At 44.7% G+C, this 19660-nt stretch overlaps 1 protein-coding gene, 1 long non-coding RNA gene and 1 pseudogene across 4 annotated transcripts in view; 2 read left to right on the top strand and 1 right to left on the bottom strand.

The window, feature by feature from the left end:
- SEMA6A (semaphorin 6A) overlaps positions 1 to 16094 on the top strand; it is a 118428-nt gene extending 102334 nt beyond the window's left edge. For all 3 annotated transcript variants that reach the window (XM_015238876.3, XM_015238875.3, XM_006203950.4), the window contains one exon: positions 14351 to 16094. In XM_015238876.3, the coding sequence (XP_015094362.1) occupies positions 14351 to 15549 (1199 nt within the window). In that variant the 3' untranslated portion in view covers positions 15550 to 16094. The remainder of the gene's footprint in view (positions 1 to 14350) is intronic.
- LOC140695009 (uncharacterized) lies at positions 9908 to 14356 on the bottom strand. Its single transcript, XR_012070689.1, has 2 exons — positions 12666 to 14356; positions 9908 to 10175 (listed from the first exon to the last, which is right to left on the bottom strand). It is a non-coding gene; the product is annotated as an uncharacterized lncRNA (long non-coding RNA).
- Positions 16095 to 16915: 821 nt separating the features above from the next.
- LOC102528687 (uncharacterized) lies at positions 16916 to 18575 on the top strand (annotated as a pseudogene).
- The last annotated feature ends 1085 nt before the right edge of the window (positions 18576 to 19660 follow it).

Raw genomic sequence — 19660 nt, forward strand, 5'->3', positions numbered from 1 at the left:
TCCACCTGAAAGACACTTTGAAGGTAATTTTTAAAATATTGACTAAACAGTAATGCAAGAAGTACAAGGATACAGAAATTCTAAAGGTAAATAACATGGTAGGTGAGACTCCTGGGTTTCACTAGAATGGTGGCATTAGGAGTTGGTGACGCAAGTTTGGGTTAAACTCCTCCCAAAACTCTGCTTCTGGCATTTGGAAGGGGAGACTTAACAAGGGCCTTACCTTCCGCTGGCTGGGCTAGCACTCCTCTGATTTCTCGTCCACCTACTGAGCTCTGTGATGAGGGATGAGAAGTTTGGCCAAGGAGGAATTTAGAGGAAAATGGATTTGGACTGAAAAGAAGTTAGTCATCCTGGGCTTGTCAAGCATCTGGCGAGATGCTTCTCCAGACCAACGGCGAGCATCCAGGTGCAGGCTGAAGCTGGTTATTTCCCAGGTGGTGGCCCAGGGAACGTCTCCCTCCAGCATGCCTGCCTCCTGGCCCCGTTCCCCGTATCTGAGCTCCCGTGGGGTCCCTGGCCTGGCAGCAACCTACACTTGACCCTCCTTTCGCTTTTCTCTTTCAAACTTGACCTGTTCTGAGTCCCAGGCCCTTAGAGCCAGGCTATCTTCGTGAACAGGCTAAGAAATCCCACCTGAAGGGAGTACATTTGGTAACAGAGCCTAGCCCAACTGCTGTTGCATTTTAACAATCTGCAATGCTTCGAATCTAATGGACTGAGGATTTTTAAGCATCTCAGTTCTCCCGACGGGGAAAGTGATTTCTTGGCCTCTATCAAGTCATATGAAGGTGATCTTGTGTACAGAGGAAATTACTGCCGATGGCGGTAGTAAAGGAAGAAAAATAGGCTTCTCTTCTCTTCCTGACTCCTCAACTTGGACTGTATTTTCTCTGCCATTTCTTCAGTAACATTAACATAACAACGTTTTCTGAGGAGTCGTCAAGCAGAATTTATTACTGGCTCCACAGTGCAGTATGGATGCCAGTAAGGAGTTAGAGGCCGTACAAGAGATAGACATGGTTTCTGTCCAAGAAATAGCGAGCCGCCAGACAGACGAAGCACACCAAGACACAAACATGCACCCGAAAGCCTTTATGGCCACTGCTGTCTTGGTGGGCAAGGCACAGCCCTGTGCGACAGACTTCAGAAAAAGCATCAGACAACTGAAGACACTTGGCCGAATGCACCGAGGACACAGCTTTTGGAAGCAGTTTCCCAGCCCGTTTTCCTTAGTCCTCCTGCTCAGTACCAATATGAGAGTCACATATCCCTTGACAGGGAGGGTCAGGGAAGTGAAGGATGCTTGGGACGGGACTCGTCTTTAAAATCTGGGGGGAAAAGCTGGCAAACTCAGGCTCTTTTGAGCAGTCTGAGCTTTATTTCAAAAAAACTAACCCCGTGGTAATTTACATAGCTTTTACTAGTAACACCTATAGGATCACAGCCATTTTTAAATGTGATGGAGAGCAGCCCAGTCCTGGAAGAGGACTCAGAGGATTGGCTTGGAAGGGGTTCTGTCCGACGGAGAGGGGGCTCTAACTGCCGCCTAACAACTGACAGCTAACTCAGTCAGAGAGGAACATGACGGTCAGGGCCAAGGGAACATGAGGAGATATGGAACTGGCCACTACTGTTTCAACTACTCTTTTGAATTGGAGTCTACTTATTTCAGTTTTTGAGGGTAGAGGAAAGGTGTCCTTCAAAGTTTGTAAGAAATTTGGCATCTAAGTTGCTGTTGTGGCCAATAATGAAAAAAATATATATACAATTCTGGAAATTTAGTCCATTAGTATATTTTTTAATTTGTTAAGTTGTGCTGTGTCTGCCCTGTAAAGGTTTAGTATCCTTTTTATTATGCTCTGTTAAACTATTCTAATCTCCAGAAGTTTAGAGTGAGTCTAAAGAATACTTATGGGAACCATTACGAGAAGCTCATTATTTGGAGGTAGAAGAGAAGCATTGCCACATAAAATACAGAGTGCCCAGGTAATCGTGAATTTCAGATAAACCATGAGTCATTTTTTAGTGTAAGTATGCCCCATCTATTGCATGGGACATACTTGTACTAAAACATTATTATTTACCTGAAGTAAAAATTTAACCAGGTACTCTATTTATTTGCTACCTGGTAATCCTGTTGAAGAGGTTGCTGATAACTTACTCAGTGAGTATAAGATCTGGAGGAAATTTGCCCTTAAACTCTGAAAATCTAGAATAACCCATGTTAGAGAAATTAAAGTGAAACTTCCATTCTGTGAAAAATATTATCATTCTATTTAATTCCAGAGAACTGCCACTACAAATTATATATGTGTGCAAAATACGTTAGAGTAATTGAAAAGATTACTTCTGAAAGCAGGCTTTCAAATGCCACTTTTAAGTTGAAGAAGGCTTCGAAATCAAACTGTTCCTAAACAAGGACATGATTGAAATAGTTCCTTTCTAATTTTAATTTAACCTCAAATTTGTATCAACTGTTACATAAACTGTATTTTTTATTTTTCTTCTTTAATTATTATGGCTGCCTTTTCCCCCCGCCATTCCTCATTTCCATAACTTTGAAGGAGATGAAGTGGAATCCAAAAAGCACAAGAAATTAATAGTTAATTTAATAGAAAATGCAGTAATGGTGGCAGAAACCCTAGTCTCAGAGAAAGGCAGAATGGCAGCCTTCCTGCCTTTTGTTCTTCACGCACTCAGTAGACATGCAGCAAACATGCTACAGAGAAGCCTTATGCTGCGTATTACAGGAGACACAAACCCTGCCCTCAAGGAGCTTGCAGGTTAGCAGAGGTTGCACACAGGTGGCTCCTGGCTGGCAGCAGGGCAGAGTGAATTCTGGGAGCGAGAGAAGTATATCACGGGCCAGAAGGGGAACTGAGATTGAAATGCTAGTCTGGAGCCTGAAAAGTCATGCTGAGGGTGTGAGGCTCCACCTGTGGGCAGTGGGTGATTGGAAGATGGGTGGAAGGGAGAGAAAGCAGAGATCAAGAGTTTGGTAGATGATGGATATATAATAAATTAAATGTCCACTTACATTGGGTTATTCGTCACCTATACACAGTTAAGTTTGGGAAACGGAATTTTGCATCCATTTTGGATCTGCAGGGCGCTTCTCCACATCACTGGCATTTTCCATACCTGCTCCTTGCCAAGCTGGGAGCGCTGTCCCAGGTAAAGCCCCCAGCAAGCCCACCTCCAGACCTGGCTGTCCCTGTCACGTTGGTTAAACCACTGGGGCGCGTGGCACGCGGCTGACTTCATCCAGAACAGATTTTGAAATCAGGGGAACTGACAAAGAAATGATAATAGAATCCAGGGTGCTACCATTTACTTTTACTATATTAGCATTTCTTAATCACCTGCCAGAAAAGTAATCTACTTGTACTCTCTGGCTTTCCTTTGAGAAACCAAGGAAAAAGATACCTTGAGGGCAAGTCAGGTGCTGGGCTCTGCTGCCCCGACATGGAAGTTTCCATGAGAGCGTGGTGGGGGGAGGGGGGCAGGGACCGCAAAGCCCACATGGTTGGCTGTAATTCTTCTTACAGCCAGGCAGGCAGAGATGTAGATTTGATCTAATTAATTTTGTATCCTCTTGACAACTTGCTGAATTTATCTGAGGTCTTGATGAGATTATTGTGGAAAGGGTAGAAGGAAAAAAAGTTAAATGTCAGCCCTGTAGAAAGCTGCTTCATCTCCCTGCCTACCTGAATCTGCACACCAATATTCGAATTTTCCTTTCCAAAGATACCAATTAAACCTTCTTCCTTCAGCTAACATCATTTTCTTTTCTCAAAAAAAAAAATTAAGGATTTAAATTATGATTATGGAGACTTTAATTTTTTTCCTTTTAAAATCAGCAACTTAAACCTTCAGGTGTTGAAAAAAAAATCCATTCACCTTCTAGAGGTACTTCTTACTTTAATCTGCAGCCACGTCACCCTTGACATGAATTCATTTTATCCCACCCTTCTCCTTCAGTCTTTTTTCCCATTCTCTCCTTATCTTTTGCACGAAAACACACACAAATGACACAGTTTTCTGACAGCTTAATGGAACTTCCAAGGACTTTGGGGACTAGGTTAGTCATGATCGTATTAACTGAACATCTGGTGTAGTTAAAAATTTGCTCTTTAATTACTTCGGCTGCACTATGTTCATCTAAAAGTTGTTTTGCCCTAACAATAAAATTGTGAAGAGTCAATTTATACTTTGGACCATGTGTAATGGGAAAATAATACTAGTTTTTTCTCAAAACTTTCTGATAGCCTCATTTCTTGGAGTTTAGGGGGGAAAAATGCCTGTCATAGGTGTTCCTTTGCAAACCTCACTGCTCCACAAAGTAGTCTAGCAAGAGCAAAATAGTGGACACTGGGAAACTTCCTAAGGACAGCTTCTCCTTTCTTGACATTATACGTAAGAATGGCCTCAAAAGCCTCAAGAGTTGCTCAGAGTACACAGTTCATGCCACTGCCGTACAGAGAAAGAGGACAGAAAAGTTGGATCCACGCGCTCGTCCCAGGGAGGTTACAGGCTGTGCTCACTTGAGTTAAAGTCCTGCACAGCGTGTGGACTGCACTGCCGGCCGGCCTGAGCAGACCCACAAGAACTGCATCATGTGGGTGCAAATCTCCCAGCACCTTCATCAGAGAAAGGCCCCGGAGTCAACTAGTGAAATTCAGTAGGATAAATTCAGAGATACTGGGTACACAGTACCTGGGCTCCTAATCGCTGTCAGAAAGCTAATTACGAGCAGTATGAAGTTTTGTCATCCCTAATTAATATTTCTTAAGCTCTTGTAAGTCTAGAACAACCTGGAAACTATCGTTGTAAAGAGATTCCTTTTTAATGAGATAACAGGAATTTTCCACTGCAATTAATTTTACGATTTTTTAAAGATTCATTCTTTTTCATTTATTTGCAGTTACATTTCCTCACTGAAGGCAGGGTTGGTCATTATGAACTGTACAGAAATCATGGAAGTTCTGTATAGTGACCACCGACAATGCGTTATTAGGAGGGAAAATGGTGTCAAGAAATTTATAGGGCAGCAAAGCGCATTATGCCTAACCTTCTGGACATACTAGAGCTTGTCATTTCCAGTCCGAGAGCCTCCTGTTATTCATAAATAACAGATAACACTGGACACAACCCTCTGACATTTGTTAAGGTAATAAATATAGCCAAAGTGCTGATGTGTCTTGCACTCCACAATTTAAAAGCATACAGCAGAAATTTAATGTAACTTAAAATGTCTTATGTAAGTCTGTGGATTTGCAGATTCAGTTCAACTCAGCAGACCTGTAAGCACGGAGTTCCGCTGAGTGCACTGTTGTGCGAGGCATTTTTATGACTATGAAGCAGGGCCTTCATTTAGGGAACAAAACATGAGCTCAGGTCCCTCTTCCCACCCACAGGAGAAAGGAAGAGAATCTTCCTGAGTTTCTTATTCTCTTGTCTGATCACGTAGAGGTAGGGGGAAGGATCCCCAGAACCATTATCCAGTGTTGCTTGGTGGCTGTGCACCATTTGAGCCAAGGCGATTTGAAGGTGACGTGAGATGCAGGCATTAAAGGAGGCTGCTCTCTTCGGTAGTGAGTTCCTCCTAAGATTCTGCTGCTTCTGTCCCTGGGACCCAGAACTGACTGGGCTGGCCCAACCTAGGACTCTCCTGGGCTCTGTAGTACCAACACTACCTGATGGCCTCTATCTATGACAGTGATGGGAGCATCAGAAACCCCCGTGTTTATGCTAGGGCAAACAAAGAGACTGCAGGCCTTTTTCTAGCAACTTTCGGCTCCAGCAGATTGAGCTGATTCTGTTACAGAAGTATAGTGGCCCAACACTTGAGGACATATGTCAAGCTTCTGTCGGGTACCAAGGGGAACTGTTACATTTGTCTGCCTCTCCAATGAAATCACATCAATTTTGTATTCCTTCTCAGAATGTGGCAACCACAGTACAGAAAACGTCATGCAGGAGACCCACTAAAGACTCATACTTTGAACACCAAGGAAGACTGCATTCATTCATTCATTCGTTCGTTCATTTCACAAATAATTCTGAAAGTCTGGCTATACACTGCCTCACTGGTGTCTGGGGTCGGACTTTAAAGCAAAACATTGATGTGTTTTCTGGAATATTATTCACATCATTTAGGGCAGTGCTTCTCAAGCTTCAGTGAGCATACGAATCATCTGGAGGCCTTGTTAAAACATAAATTTCTTAACCCAATCTCCAGAGAGTCTGCTTCCGAAGGCCTGGGTAGGACCCAAAGATCTGTATCTCTAACAAGTTTCTGGTGATGCTGACTGAGTAACACTGATTGAGGACACTTTTCAAGTTGTATGGGCTGTCTTATTTAAGGTCACTTTCCATGATTTTGGTATATTTTTAAGTCCTTATTTTTCCATTCTTGGCTAACACAATTGAACCTAACCAAAGTGTAGCATTAAAATAGTCTATCTGGGACGATGTAGCAGGCAGGTAACTTGTCAGAAATTCTAGAAACATTACATTATTAAGCGAGCATTAATACGTGCCCTGCACAATGCCAACCGCTTTACGTGCATTTGTTTATTTAATCTATTTAGTCCTTCCAACAACATTCATCTCATTGCCAACGCTACTGGGGCTTAGAGAGACCAAGTTACTTGCCTAAGATCACAAAGCTAGTTAGTTATAGAGCCAATACTTAACTTTTGAGGTCACAAAGTCCTAGGTTTAAGTTCTTAACCAATAACACCCAGCCTCATCTATAACCCACATCCCAAGAACTATAATTCTAGCAAGTTTACGTTGGCAGTTTTAGGAGTATTTAAACAAACTTATTTCCTCCTATTTGTTTTCTTTGCTTTGCAGAAAAAAAAAATCAAAGCACTGCAAATAAGCCAAAGAATCACCTGAATTTCACAATTTTATGAGGAGATCCACTTCCTTGTTTTGTAGCTTTGATGTCTCTTAGGAGAGCAAAGGAAGAAGATGAGATGAGGAAAGTGGAAAGTAGAAACGCTTTGCCTGGTTTTAAAAATTATTAGATGTTGAGCTTCTAGTCTTAACAGAAAGAAAACCTCAAAAAGAAAGAAAATAAACCATGCAAATTCTCCTAAAACTTTGCCCATCTGAAATAGGCATTACCTTTAAAAGACAGTAACAGATCTAGAACATGGAACATTCCAGAGCGTGGCTTTTAAGAACTGTATTATTGTGACAAGACCTCAGTCGCTGTTCTGGGTGCAGGGCTCCCACTGGCAGTGCCAAGTCTAAAATAAGGGAGCAGAGGAGGAACAGTGAACCCAGCACTCCCGATGGCACAGAGGGGAAAATGAATCTGTTTCCCCTCCAAAAGCATGTGAAATCGAATGAGTTACATACTCATTCTCCCTTTTCTCTCTGTGATCGCATCCCAACCACCACCACCAAAAAAAGTGTATCGACTGGGTGATAGAAGTGGAAGTGGATTCATCTGCAGACAACCACAGTGTTATTTCAGTATGTGAGTTTTCAAATAGCCTCTGAACCAAGGATGTTCACCAGCCAGGAAGCTGCCTCTACTTTGGCATGGTCGGTCATGAATTTGATACATCTTGAAGACCATGGCCCTCCCGGTACCTAGACTTCTGCCTGCCAGGAAAAAAAAAAAATTGAAAAGAAAAGGAAAAAGGGAAGTTTGAGTTATAAACTCTGAGCCCATTTCCATTGCTGCTGGCGCTTGAGTTTATTTCTAAGCCATCTGGTTCACATTATGCCGTAAGACAAGAAGAAGGCTGCTTCCTGCCGAGATAACCACAGAGAGCTCCCACTGCACTTTCCCTGTGGTCATCTCCATGGGCTGGGGTGTGGCTTTGAGGATAAACTGTCGCCAGTTAGGGTTTTTCCCCTATTTGTTGCCTTCTCTCCTTACTAGGGATTACAGCGGGCCCTCTGTGGTTAGCGGCCGTGATGCTTGGCCCATGATGAGTTCATTCATTCATACTGCCTTGCAGGACTGTGAGGCTGGCATTTTGTTGCAATAAGATTTTCAAACAAGAAAAATTGGGTTGTTAGATTCCATTCACCCAAGTTGTTATGAGGATTTCAAGGAAATTACAGGCTTGTCTCACTATAAAGCAGAATCAAGAGTCTATTTTTAGGGGATCCCACTCTGGGGCTTTTCTTGGTGTTTTGCCATCTCTCCGAGCTCTCAGACCCAACGCGAAGCCTGCTCTGGCTCGGTGGTGGAGGAAGTGTCCATCCTCCTTTCTGCCTTTGCATATTTCTCTAAAGGACACAGAGAGGCTTTGTTGTCTTTGTGGTTACCGGGTCCGCTTTACACAGATGCCTATTAATCACTTCACTATGGAGACAGACACATCCATCATATCACAGCAGCTCTGAAACAGGCAGTCCAGTGAGCAGGGGTGAGAGGGGAAAGTGTGCACTTAACCGTTTCAAGGTACTGGCTGCCTGAGATCTCACGTACTCACTCGGCAAGGTAACCGCGGTGGGGATGAGTAGGGCTCTCCTTGGAACTTAGTTTACTAGGTGCAACAGATTTCACGCATTTTTATTTGTCTGTTTTGCTTCGTTTTTTGATAGGACAGATAACATCTCCCAGCTATTTCTGTATGATGCAGGGGTTAAGTATAGTGGAAGACAGAGTCTTCATTTTAAAACCAGTAATAATTAAATTCAGGTGGACCAGCTGTGCTTTTTGATGTAAAGGTACCAAGGTACTGACTCTTTGAAGCCTGTAGTTTTTCTATAATGGACTCAACATGGAACACAGTGAGCTGAAAGTCCGCTTTCTCAGGCAAGAAGGCCCTTGAAATAGCATGTGAATTAACCAATAGCTTTTCCTTCTAAAACTGACATGTCTTCTAAACATCTTTTTCAGTCTTTCAAGGCTTTTCACAGCCTGCTTCCAAACAGTGCTTAACTCTCGCTCTTACTTCTCCTCTGCAAGTACCCGTTCATTCATGGATTCACTATTTATTTAACAGCTATTTACTGAGCACCTTTAAGCCTGGGGATTCAGCAGGAAATCTCTCCCTCCTGGAGCTGTCTGGAGCAGTTTAGGTGTTAAAAAGAAACATAGGGCAGTATCATAGGGTGATGATTTCAGGACAGGGAAGGGCAGAGCTCAGGGGACACTTACAGAAGGAAGAGCTAAAGCTAACCTGTCTGAGGGAGCTGGAGAAGCTCATGTAAGCTAAATATCCCTGCTCCGACCCCTCACCTCTGGGGAGGTGAGCAGGGATATTCTGGGCAGAGGGAACAGCCTGTGTGAAACCCCAGAAGCAAGCGAGAATGCAGCAGAGGGCTGGTGCCTAGAGCGTAAGACAGTAGGAGGGAGCTGGACGAGCCATTTTTGAACACAGCCTTCACTTTCCTCCCTCCCATGCCTTGGGTCCCAGTTGCACTCCACTTCAGAGACAACCTACCCACCCTGAAGGCTTAGCTCAAACGCCACCTCCTACAGAAAGCCTTTGTTCTACTTCTACTGAAGTAGAAGCGATGCATCTCACGATGCTTCCACACTTCGGGTGCACTGTCTGAGTGCGCGCCCGCCTTCTCCCCTACTAGACCTCAGGGTTTGTGCCTCCTTCACCTCTGTCTCCCCAGCACCTAGTCCATGCTCAGTAGATGTTCTCCGAAGGCGGCCACGAGATGCCTGGAGCCCAAACCTTGTTGGTCCAAGAGAGCGACAGTCACATCACAATCCAAACTTGAGTTAGGAGAGCATCTTTTCTGAGGCACGTTGTCCCAGAGCCTGGCGCTGGGCCCCCCGTGCAGACTAGAGGCAACGGTAGAGAACCCACGAGCAAGACTACCAGAAAGCATTATTTAAATAAGGAAAGTGATGTTTGAAATTTCAAAACGCATTGACGTGGTCATTCTAGGAAAAATCAGAACCATGTTGGACTTCCTCTTATTTTATAGTTTATAATTGTTCTTAGTTTAAATTACATATTGTAGGGCCTGGAGAGTGGGGCTGTTCATAATCTCTTAATTGCTTCTGCCTCTAACGAGTTTCAGACTGCCCTCCTGAGACCTTCTAGCATCCCTCCGGCACCTGGAAACTCTCACCTCGGGGCGGGGTGGGGGAACAGTGGAGATTCTATTCTTCCTCAGTTCTGCCAATTTAAGGCATGATTTCAGAGAAATCTCTAAGCCATTGTGTGTCTTGCTTCCTGCAAAAGGAAGGTGGAAAGAATAACCATTTAGCACCTCATGACTGGTGAGAAATAGCTGGCGGTTAATGAATCAATGCAGAGGGCTCTTCAGACACTGTTTTCATTACTAATGCCCCGTTTTCAACTGGTGAGAGCAGAAGGCCCCGGAGTTGGCAGAGGAAGGCATTTCAATATCCCAGTGGGGAAACCAACTCTGACTGGTCCCTCTCCAGTGGGGGACTCCTGTGGGAGGAGTGTACCGCCCGACGCAGGCCCTCCCGCTTCCCCAGGGTTTCAGTGCAGCATTTGAAGCAATGATGTTCATCCAGCTCCAACCCTGCATCCTTTGCATTTGAATTATCCAGTTCCACTGGAGTACTCGGTTGATACCAATAACCCATTTGCCCTCTTCTTCTCTTTTGGAGTTACCCCAGAACAAATGTCTTTTCATTTTAAAAATAGTTTATTTTATTATTATTTTGAATACATGCTGAGCACCCTTATAAATTTCTTTTGTCTAACAGATGTTAGTATGATTATGTTCTGTTATATGATTGGAGATATAATTTGTTTCTGTGACTTCAGAAGCATGGTTATGCCTGGTCACTCCAAAGAAGACCCACCAAGTTTAGAAGTCCACTTTAAAACGTCACTACAATGTATTGCAAAACCCATTTATTTAATAATCATTTATTAAGTGCCCAACTAAGAGCTCTGGGGATGGGGAGGATCATAAATGCATATAAAATATGGTCCCTCTCCTCAAGGAGCTGACTGCAGGATTGTTACCCCACTTTGGAGTCTAACAATAATCGCTGTGTTTTGCTCAACACTTCACGCTGTTGCTGTTTTACTTATTTCAAAATTCAGGACTACAGGCAGTCCTGAAACAGAGGTACACATTCCCTGATGTTGCCCCAACATATCATCCCTCTGGCAACGTCTGGAAAGCCCAAGGCCTGGAGCTGCGAAGAACAGGTCCATCCCTCTCCTTCCTAGCAAACGTCATCTAACAGCGCAGCAGTGACTGTTCCTCTGAAGCCCTGGGGAGCTACTAACCCACCGCTTCTCTTCCGCAGCTTCCTCTGACCTTTAGATTTGCCCAGGAAACTACAGCACTTAAGCTCTTTCTTATTCATTACTTTAGTTGATTCTTGTAACAACCCTTTAAGGCATTAAGATGAAGTGTGTTAACCCCACATTACAGATGAAAACACTGAGGCCCAGAGATGTTCAGTCACCTGCCAAAGGGTCACCCAGCAGTAAGTGGGAGCCTAAGACTCCAGGCCTTTGGAGATCTCTAATGTTGCCTGAATGCACCCCGAGCCTGACAAGTCGGGGGTGTTCAGTCCTTCACAGTGACCAACGGCACAAAGTTGATCTGATCATTTCCACAGCTATGCTTTTGCCCTCTGTCATGATATAAGCAGAAAGCTTTAAGTTTGGACAGCATTTTCCAGAAGTAACTTTTAATGTCTTATCTTCTTGACTTTGCTTTCAACTCAATCTCTGATCTGTTTCTAACTTTGGACATAGGGTTTCTGAACTTGCATAAGCAGATGAGGGAAGCCACCTGCTTCATGGTAGATATCTCACTATTTACATAACAAAATGAGACAGACAGAGCTGTCTGGGATACCATTTTTCTCAAAGGTCAGACTCCGCTTGATTTGTTAACAACCAAAAACCTGAACTCAAATGTCATCCACTAAAAAAAAGAGTTTTTCCCAGGGAAAGAGCAAGTGGGGTCCTGGCGTCTAAGATAGTCAAGGACCTTCAGACATAAAAGAAGACTATTTGGGAGCTAAAAGTAAAGTTAAGAAGCAATGGATGTACTTGACAATTTTGGAGCTTTCCCAATTAAAAAATAAATGAAAGAAATGGATTGCTAGCCTTATTCTTTCTATGGTCCTCTTAAGCTGAAACAGTAATTTAAATTGTAAAATGTCAAAGTCAATTATATTAACTACCTATTACTACAAGTTTACCGGAAAGACACAGCTCCCATAAACACAGTTGCCTGGAAGGGATCCGTGAAATAACCCACTGCTATGAACAAGTTTATCTAGTATTCTGCATCTGTAGGGTCTAGCCCGCGTAACATCCCACTGACATCACCAAGTCAATCAGCGAAATTAAACCCATTTTATTCACAGGTGTATGTTTTTGTGCCATTCTATGTAGGTGGTTAAAAAAAAGAAAGATGTTCAGTAGAACCCCACGCAAAATCAAAACTGAAAGAAAATCAGTTGCTATTTTAGCATTACAATAAGGAAATGAAAATATAAGGAAGAAATTTTCATTAGCACAGCTCCTTGGTGAGTAGGTATTAAAATATATTTGGATGCAAGACACTCCACTGGGTAGCTCCACATCATAAAAGGTGTGAGTTATAGCTGCATTTCCTGCTGGTTTTCTGCTTCTCAGTTTCTACCCCTTAAAAGTTCATGAAGATAAATCTGGAAATATTTGAAAAGTGTCACATTTGGAAATTATTCAGTGTCTTACCATCTTACACTCTCTTTTCCCTGGGGTGAACTGCTTCTCCTGCCCCTCACTACCAAGCTCATGTGTGTAATCACAGAATCTTAGTTTCTCAAGAGGTATTCGCTGCTTCTATTTACTCCCCACCTTAAGCCAGAATCCTTTGTCACAGGACAATCATTTCCACAGCAACCAAGTGTGATGTCACAACTGAGGGGAGGACTGTTCACAAAGAAAAGAGAAGGCTATGTTTTCTTCAGTATACAGTTTGAGTCTTAAAACCATCGCTTCACTAACTAAAATATTTTAGTGGAAAAACCCCACGACAAAGCTGCATTACTTCAAGGTCTCAGCTGTGACACAGAGCGTTTCCGCAGAAGTTTAAGGGTTGTACATTGTGGGTTTCAGAAGGCGTAGAGATTTTTATTTCATTTCATTCTAATTCTGTACCACTGATAAGTGCCAGTAAAATACATTAAACATATCCCAGAAAGACTTGATTCAGTAGATGAAAAATGTGTCTCCTGAGACCAGAGAAGGTACATTTTCTGTCTTACTATCATTTCCATAATAGGAACAATGTTTACATTTCCTCAGCCAGGGCAGAGCCTCTAATGTATTCATGTTCTTTCATTCTCCAGAGGCAGGAACTGAGGTATTTGAGATTTTATTTTTTAGCTACTGCATCAAGCACTTAAGATCTGACAACTGTGGTGTGTTGTCTCACTTGGTATTAAAAAAATAAAAGCTTCAGTGTTTGCATTTGATTAGAGTCTCTCAGCTTGGTGGCTGATTAAGCAGGAACGGGGAGAGCAACGTTCTTCAGGAGCACAGCATCTTGGTTAATGCGGTGTAAGATTATTGACGGCTATAGTCACGTAATTTTTATTAAATTGAAGAGATTAGCTCTGCTGAAGAACCTCACCGTGACAGCAAAGTCTAGCCGTAATGATGAGACCTGACACTTCTCAAACCCACTACAGGGCCCCAAATGCTCTCTTTTTCTTATTATTCTTTCAGTTCAAGTAAGGGAACCACTTCACTCAAATATTCAATGTATTTACCTGAAATTGAGTGTGCGTGGGGTTTGGTTTTTTTTTTTTTTTTTTTTGGAGAGGTGATGAAAAATCAGCATAAACATTGTAATCTCTGAGCCTTAACTATTCTCTTTCACTGTAAGTGATACACAGCCTTTCCCCAGCTGCCTGAAATGCTAACATAGCTTTTCTCCAAGTGAAGGCCATGGTACTCACAAAGAAGTCACCCGAGAAGAAGACCCTGGAAGCCTGGAGTGTCGCAAGATTTGTTCATTTAACACGTGTGAAATTGTTGCCTCTTCCCCCAGACTCAAAATGTCTCCCAATTTTAAGGGGGGAAGACTGACAAAAAGATGAAGAGGGAAAGAGGGGTACATTTTGGAAAGGGGAAAGCTGCTATATTCCAAAGAGTGAAGCAAAGTAGAAAGAGCACCACGTACTAGAAAGAGGGAAAAGCATTTTCCAGCACACAAAGAAGGCAACAACATGCTTGGGGGTGGGGTGGGGAGGATTAATTAGCTAATGTTTGTCAAGCTGCGCCTCGATGACAAGTTCTGCAGAGGTGCTACTGTCACTTATTACTGTTATTAATTAACAGGGTGAATGCCAAACAAAAAATAAGCCACGCGGTGTGCTTTCATTTCTCAACACCATGTGCGGTATCTTTTGCAGGAGTGATTCGGGAAAGTTACCTCAAAGGCCATGACCAGCTCGTCCCTGTCACCCTCCTGGCCATTGCGGTCATTCTGGCTTTCGTCATGGGGGCCGTCTTCTCGGGCATCATCGTCTACTGCGTCTGCGATCACCGGCGCAAAGACGTGGCCTCCGTGCAGCGCAAGGAGAAGGAGCTCAGCCACTCGCGCCGCGGCTCCATGAGCAGCGTCACCAAGCTCAGCGGCCTCTTTGGGGACACCCAGTCCAAAGACCCGAAGCCGGAAGCCATCCTCACGCCACTCATGCACAATGGCAAGCTCGCCACTCCCAGCAACACGGCCAAGATGCTCATCAAGGCCGACCAGCACCACCTGGACCTGGCCGCCCTGCCCACCCCAGAGTCCACCCCAACGCTGCAGCACAAGCGCAAGCCCAGCCGCGGCAGCCGCGAGTGGGAAAGGAACCAGAACCTCATCAACGCCTGCACCAAGGACATGCCCCCCATGGGCTCCCCGGTGATCCCCACGGACCTGCCCCTGCGGGCCTCCCCCAGCCACATCCCCAGCGTCGTGGTGCTGCCGATCACGCAGCAGGGCTACCAGCATGAGTACGTGGACCAGCCCAAAATGAGCGAGGTGGCCCAGATGGCGCTGGAGGACCAGGCGGCCACCCTGGAGTATAAGACCATCAAGGAACATCTCAGCAGCAAGAGTCCCAACCATGGGGTGAACCTGGTAGAGAACCTGGACAGCCTGCCCCCCAAAGTCCCCCAGCGGGAGGCCTCCCTGGGCCCTCCCGGAGCCTCCCTGTCTCAGAACGGCCTGAGCAAGCGCCTGGAGATGCACCACTCCTCGTCCTACGGGCTTGACTATAAGAGGAGCTACCCCACGAACTCGCTCACGAGAAGCCACCAGGCCGCCACGCTCAAAAGAAACAATACTAACTCCTCCAATTCTTCCCATCTCTCCAGAAACCAGAGCTTTGGCCGGGGAGACAACCCGCCCCCCGCCCCGCAGAGGGTGGACTCCATCCAGGTGCACAGCTCCCAGCCCTCGGGCCAGGCCGTGACTGTTTCGAGGCAGCCCAGCCTCAACGCCTACAACTCACTGACGAGGGCGGGGCTGAAGCGCACACCCTCCCTAAAGCCGGACGTGCCCCCCAAACCCTCCTTTGCCCCCCTTTCCACATCCATGAAGCCCAATGATGCGTGTACATAATCCCAGGGGGAGGGGTCAGGTGTCGAACCAGCAGGAAAGGCGAGGCGCCCGCTCAGCTCGGCGAGGTTCTCGGCTGCTGAGTACCCACCCGACCAGGACGGCCGCGGCGGCGCCCGGGACGCTGGGTCCTCCCCTGCGACGCTGGCGGGGGGGCCTCTGGAGAATTGGGCCATGCGGTTCGGTGAAGGTTCGCGACGCGGGACTCACCTCCATCCTCTTCCTTCACTCTCCCCCACACTCCACAACAGGTCGGACTCACGAAAGACTTCAGTCAGCATCACAAACATGAGCCAAAAGCACATACCCACCCACCCCCTCCCACATGTGCGCCTGCGCGCCCGCGTGCACGCACGCATACACCACGCACGCGCACACACGTACACGTACACGTACACACACGTGAACAGCAAGTGCAACATTTTGTCCGGGACTGCACGGGGCGCCGCCCAGCGGGGCTAGCGTCCCAACCTGCAAAACACAAATACATTTTTAAAAATCATGAAACTTAAAAAGACAAAAAAAAAAGAATTCATTGATAATTCTAACTCAGACTTTAACAATGGCAGAAGTTTACTATGCGCAGATACTGTGAAATGCCCACCAGTGTTACAGCTTTCTGTTATAGCAGATGAATGCCATGTTGGGCGACTATGCCATAGATTTCTGCTCCTCTCTTTTTAATGAAATAACGTGACCGTTAACGCAAGTAACTCTTTATTTATTGTTCACCCTTTTTTTTTCCTTAAGGAAAGGACTCTGCCACATACCATCCTCTGAACAGCTCTTCAGAAAGCCCCTTGACAGTTAAAACTATTTAACGTGAAATCCATTAACTGGAATAATTGAGTTTCTTTATTTTTACAATAAATTCACTGAGTAAATAAGTTGGAGCTGGAATTCTGCGCTTTGTGTTTGGACTGTCTTATCTCTAGCTAAAGGAAAACCTTAAGAGGGGAATATTTATTTCAATCTACCAGTTAATGTGCTGGTCAGGTCTCTGGCCTGTAACATGCAAAAGAGTAACTAGTTTAGAAGTCCTTCCAGATCCTAACTTCTAATGCAACCAGGAGAGGAACTTTCAGAATGGCACATCGTGTCCCATTGCTGCCAGCATGGCATTGTCAGTGGTTCCTACTTTCTGTGAAGGCACCAGCTTGTGATACGCCATCTCATTTCACCTTGCATGTGAGACAGCAAACAAAATCCACCAATGGTGTGAACTAATTAATACGCTGGCTGCTATCTTGCATAAATTAATGGTTTGATCACACAGGTTTTTCGTGGGGTTACATCTGTGAATAGCCTGTTTTCCACATGTAAATTTGTGCCTTACACCCTGAGTTGTGTACACTTGTAAACTGTCATTATGATAAACTTTTCCCCCCTTGGAAATAAATGCAGATATTTATTTAACCCTCCCTCCCTCTCCCCATCCCCACTCCAGCCCTCTGGAAGATTAGCGTCCAGCAGATGGAAGAAGAATGCAGCGGTGATGGTTCTAATCCTGCAGCCTGGGAAAGCTGGGCGGCACCACACCCTCGGATTCACACTTCCTTCTAGTTGTGCCAACTGCAGCCACCCTCTGGCCATGCTGCCAAGCATGGACCCCAGTGTTGTGGGTGGCAAATCCCCTTTCTCCCTCCAGAGCTCCCTGCTCCCCTTATATTTTCAGATCATTTCAACATGGTGATACCCTCATTAGCCAGCAGAAAAGGGACTCACGTCCCAGTCCTCCTTTCTGCTGTGTCCGCTGCCTGGAGAACACCCCGTGTGAGGCTGGGCAGGAGGAGACCTGGGAGGAGTCTCCAAGCCATGTGCTCAGCACGCACGTGCAATGTGCACAAAGAAATGAGAGTGGAAATAGATGCAGGCAGGCTGGTCCCTGCAGTGATTAATGAGCCACTCCAAGTACAAGGCCAACCACAATGGATGCTGCAAAAAAACCCTGACTGGGGCAAAAGGGTTTTCATTTTTGTAATTTCTTTATCCGTTTTCTTGTTATTGTTTGGAGGGGGAGGGGTGGGGCGCATGTTTTTCCCCTTGGGTTTCATTAGCTCGAGCACACACAAGGGACGTCTGTTTACTCTATCACGAACAAAAGAATTGTCAAATAGTGCAAACCAGGCGCACTGTTGTTGGTTGTTACTGTTTTTTTAAACAGCTAAACCATATTTGATGGTCTCTTTGTCTCCTTTTCATTTCTGGTTTGACCTTCTGGGTTTAGTTTTGTCTTTAAAGAAAACTTTAAAAAAAAAACAGTTTGGGATAATTTTGAATTGACTGGTGAGAAGTGGTACCTCTATAATCAGAATGAGACCTGGATGTATATAGCCAGGGCACGTGCACAGCCTTTGTTCCAAACATCCTTTGCAGTTTTGCTACTGTTTGGGATCGGTTTTTGTCATTCTTGTGTTATGTTATCGGTTTTTGTTTTGTTTTGTATTGTTTTGTTAGTAGAATCAGTGTACTCTGAAACCATGAAACTTTTCTAGAAATAGAAATATTGTTTTCTCCCTTCTATTTTCTCTAGAAATGCCGAACTTAGGAAGGTGATGGGTACATATCACCCTGCTACCTTCTTCCCCAAGCTTCACTCCCAGGGTACTGAGGTGCAGCCCCTACTCTCTCATCCCATCATTGCCTCAGCTGTTTAGCCCTGGGTCCTAACTTCCACCCCAATCCCTGCATCCCACAGCCCATCACTTGTGGTGTTAACCCTAAAATGCCCGCAAGTACTGAGCGGGTCTTCGCATTTTTTTACCTTTTTCTTTTGTTCCCCATGGCGTATGGGGGGAGGGTCCATGAACCTGAGTGTGCCTTTGCTTTCCACCCTTGCTCGACACTGGTAGATGCAACAAACTCAGATTTATATTTGTTGTAAAGTTGTAAAAATATTGTGATGTCACCAATTTTCCTTCCATCTCCACATCCCCTAACATCTGATTCACGATTTAATGTATGTTGTAAAAAAGAAAAAAAAGAGAAGAAAAAAGGGAAAAAAGACAAAAAAAAAAAAAAGGCCAGGAAAAGGCTCTTTATTACTTAAAAGTAATAAAACAAGACTGTTCTACATTCTCTTTGGTGTCCTGAATGCTTTTATTTATCTCATAATTGTTCCCTTTTTCACCTGGCCCCTTTTGGGCCAGGAGTCCACTCTTTCCTCCATCTCTATTTGGTTTCCAAAACATAAATCACAACATAGTTAGACCCACTTGTTTGCAGTCCCCACACTCTGCTCCCCAAATTATTGATGTGTTCTCCCTGCCTGCACCCAGCCTGGAGCAGAATCGGAGCAGAAGCCACCGGTAATTAAAAGGCAGAGCACGCGTTGACTCCCTCAATTCATTTTACGCATTTTCTTTTATGGGCTTGTTCATCATCAAACATTTATGGTAGGCTTGATAGTTTAAGAGATCAAGGCTAGGATTTTAGTATGTAGGGTCCACTAAAAATAGATCCTTGCACAGATGTGACTCCAGTCTTTTTACATATTAATAAAGCAGAGGGTGCCGGATTTTACTCCTTGTTAGCATTTATCTCTTGTTACCCAGAAGACACGGTCGGAGGTACATTGGGATGTGGCGCTTGATTTGTATTTTGCAGGATAGCATTATGAAATGCCTACATCAGGTTTTTCCTTTTGGAAGATTTTTAAATAATGATTTAAATAAGTCCTCAATTGGAGTATTTTACGTTTGACCTTCTGAAGTCATTTTTTCCAAGTGTTTTGGGTCAGTTTGAGTGTGGGAAGCTGCCCTTGGACCTCAACTTACACCTATAGTGGGCCCGTCACTTTTTGATAAGTCATTTCCAATTGCGTTTCTTGAATCCCACCCATAGGGTCAGGCACAAAGTGGACTACACTATAGTTTCTGCCTCCTCATGTAGCAGGAGAGGTGGGCACAGCCTCTGTAATTGCCGCTGGGAGGAGGGAACACAGTGCTGAGCAGGAGCCTCAGAAATTGGTGCACGAGGCTACATTTGAGCTGGTTCTTACGGAACGAGTTCTCTGGACAGCTAGCCCAGGCAGAGGGGATATCTTGTACACAGGCACTGAGGGTGAGGATGCCATGATTGGGAAATAGAAAGTTTTGTAGGTCTTGAGCTGGGT

Source organism: Vicugna pacos, chromosome 3 (genome assembly GCF_048564905.1).
Source record: "Vicugna pacos chromosome 3, VicPac4, whole genome shotgun sequence".
In the NCBI taxonomy this organism is placed as follows: Eukaryota; Metazoa; Chordata; class Mammalia; order Artiodactyla; family Camelidae; genus Vicugna; species Vicugna pacos.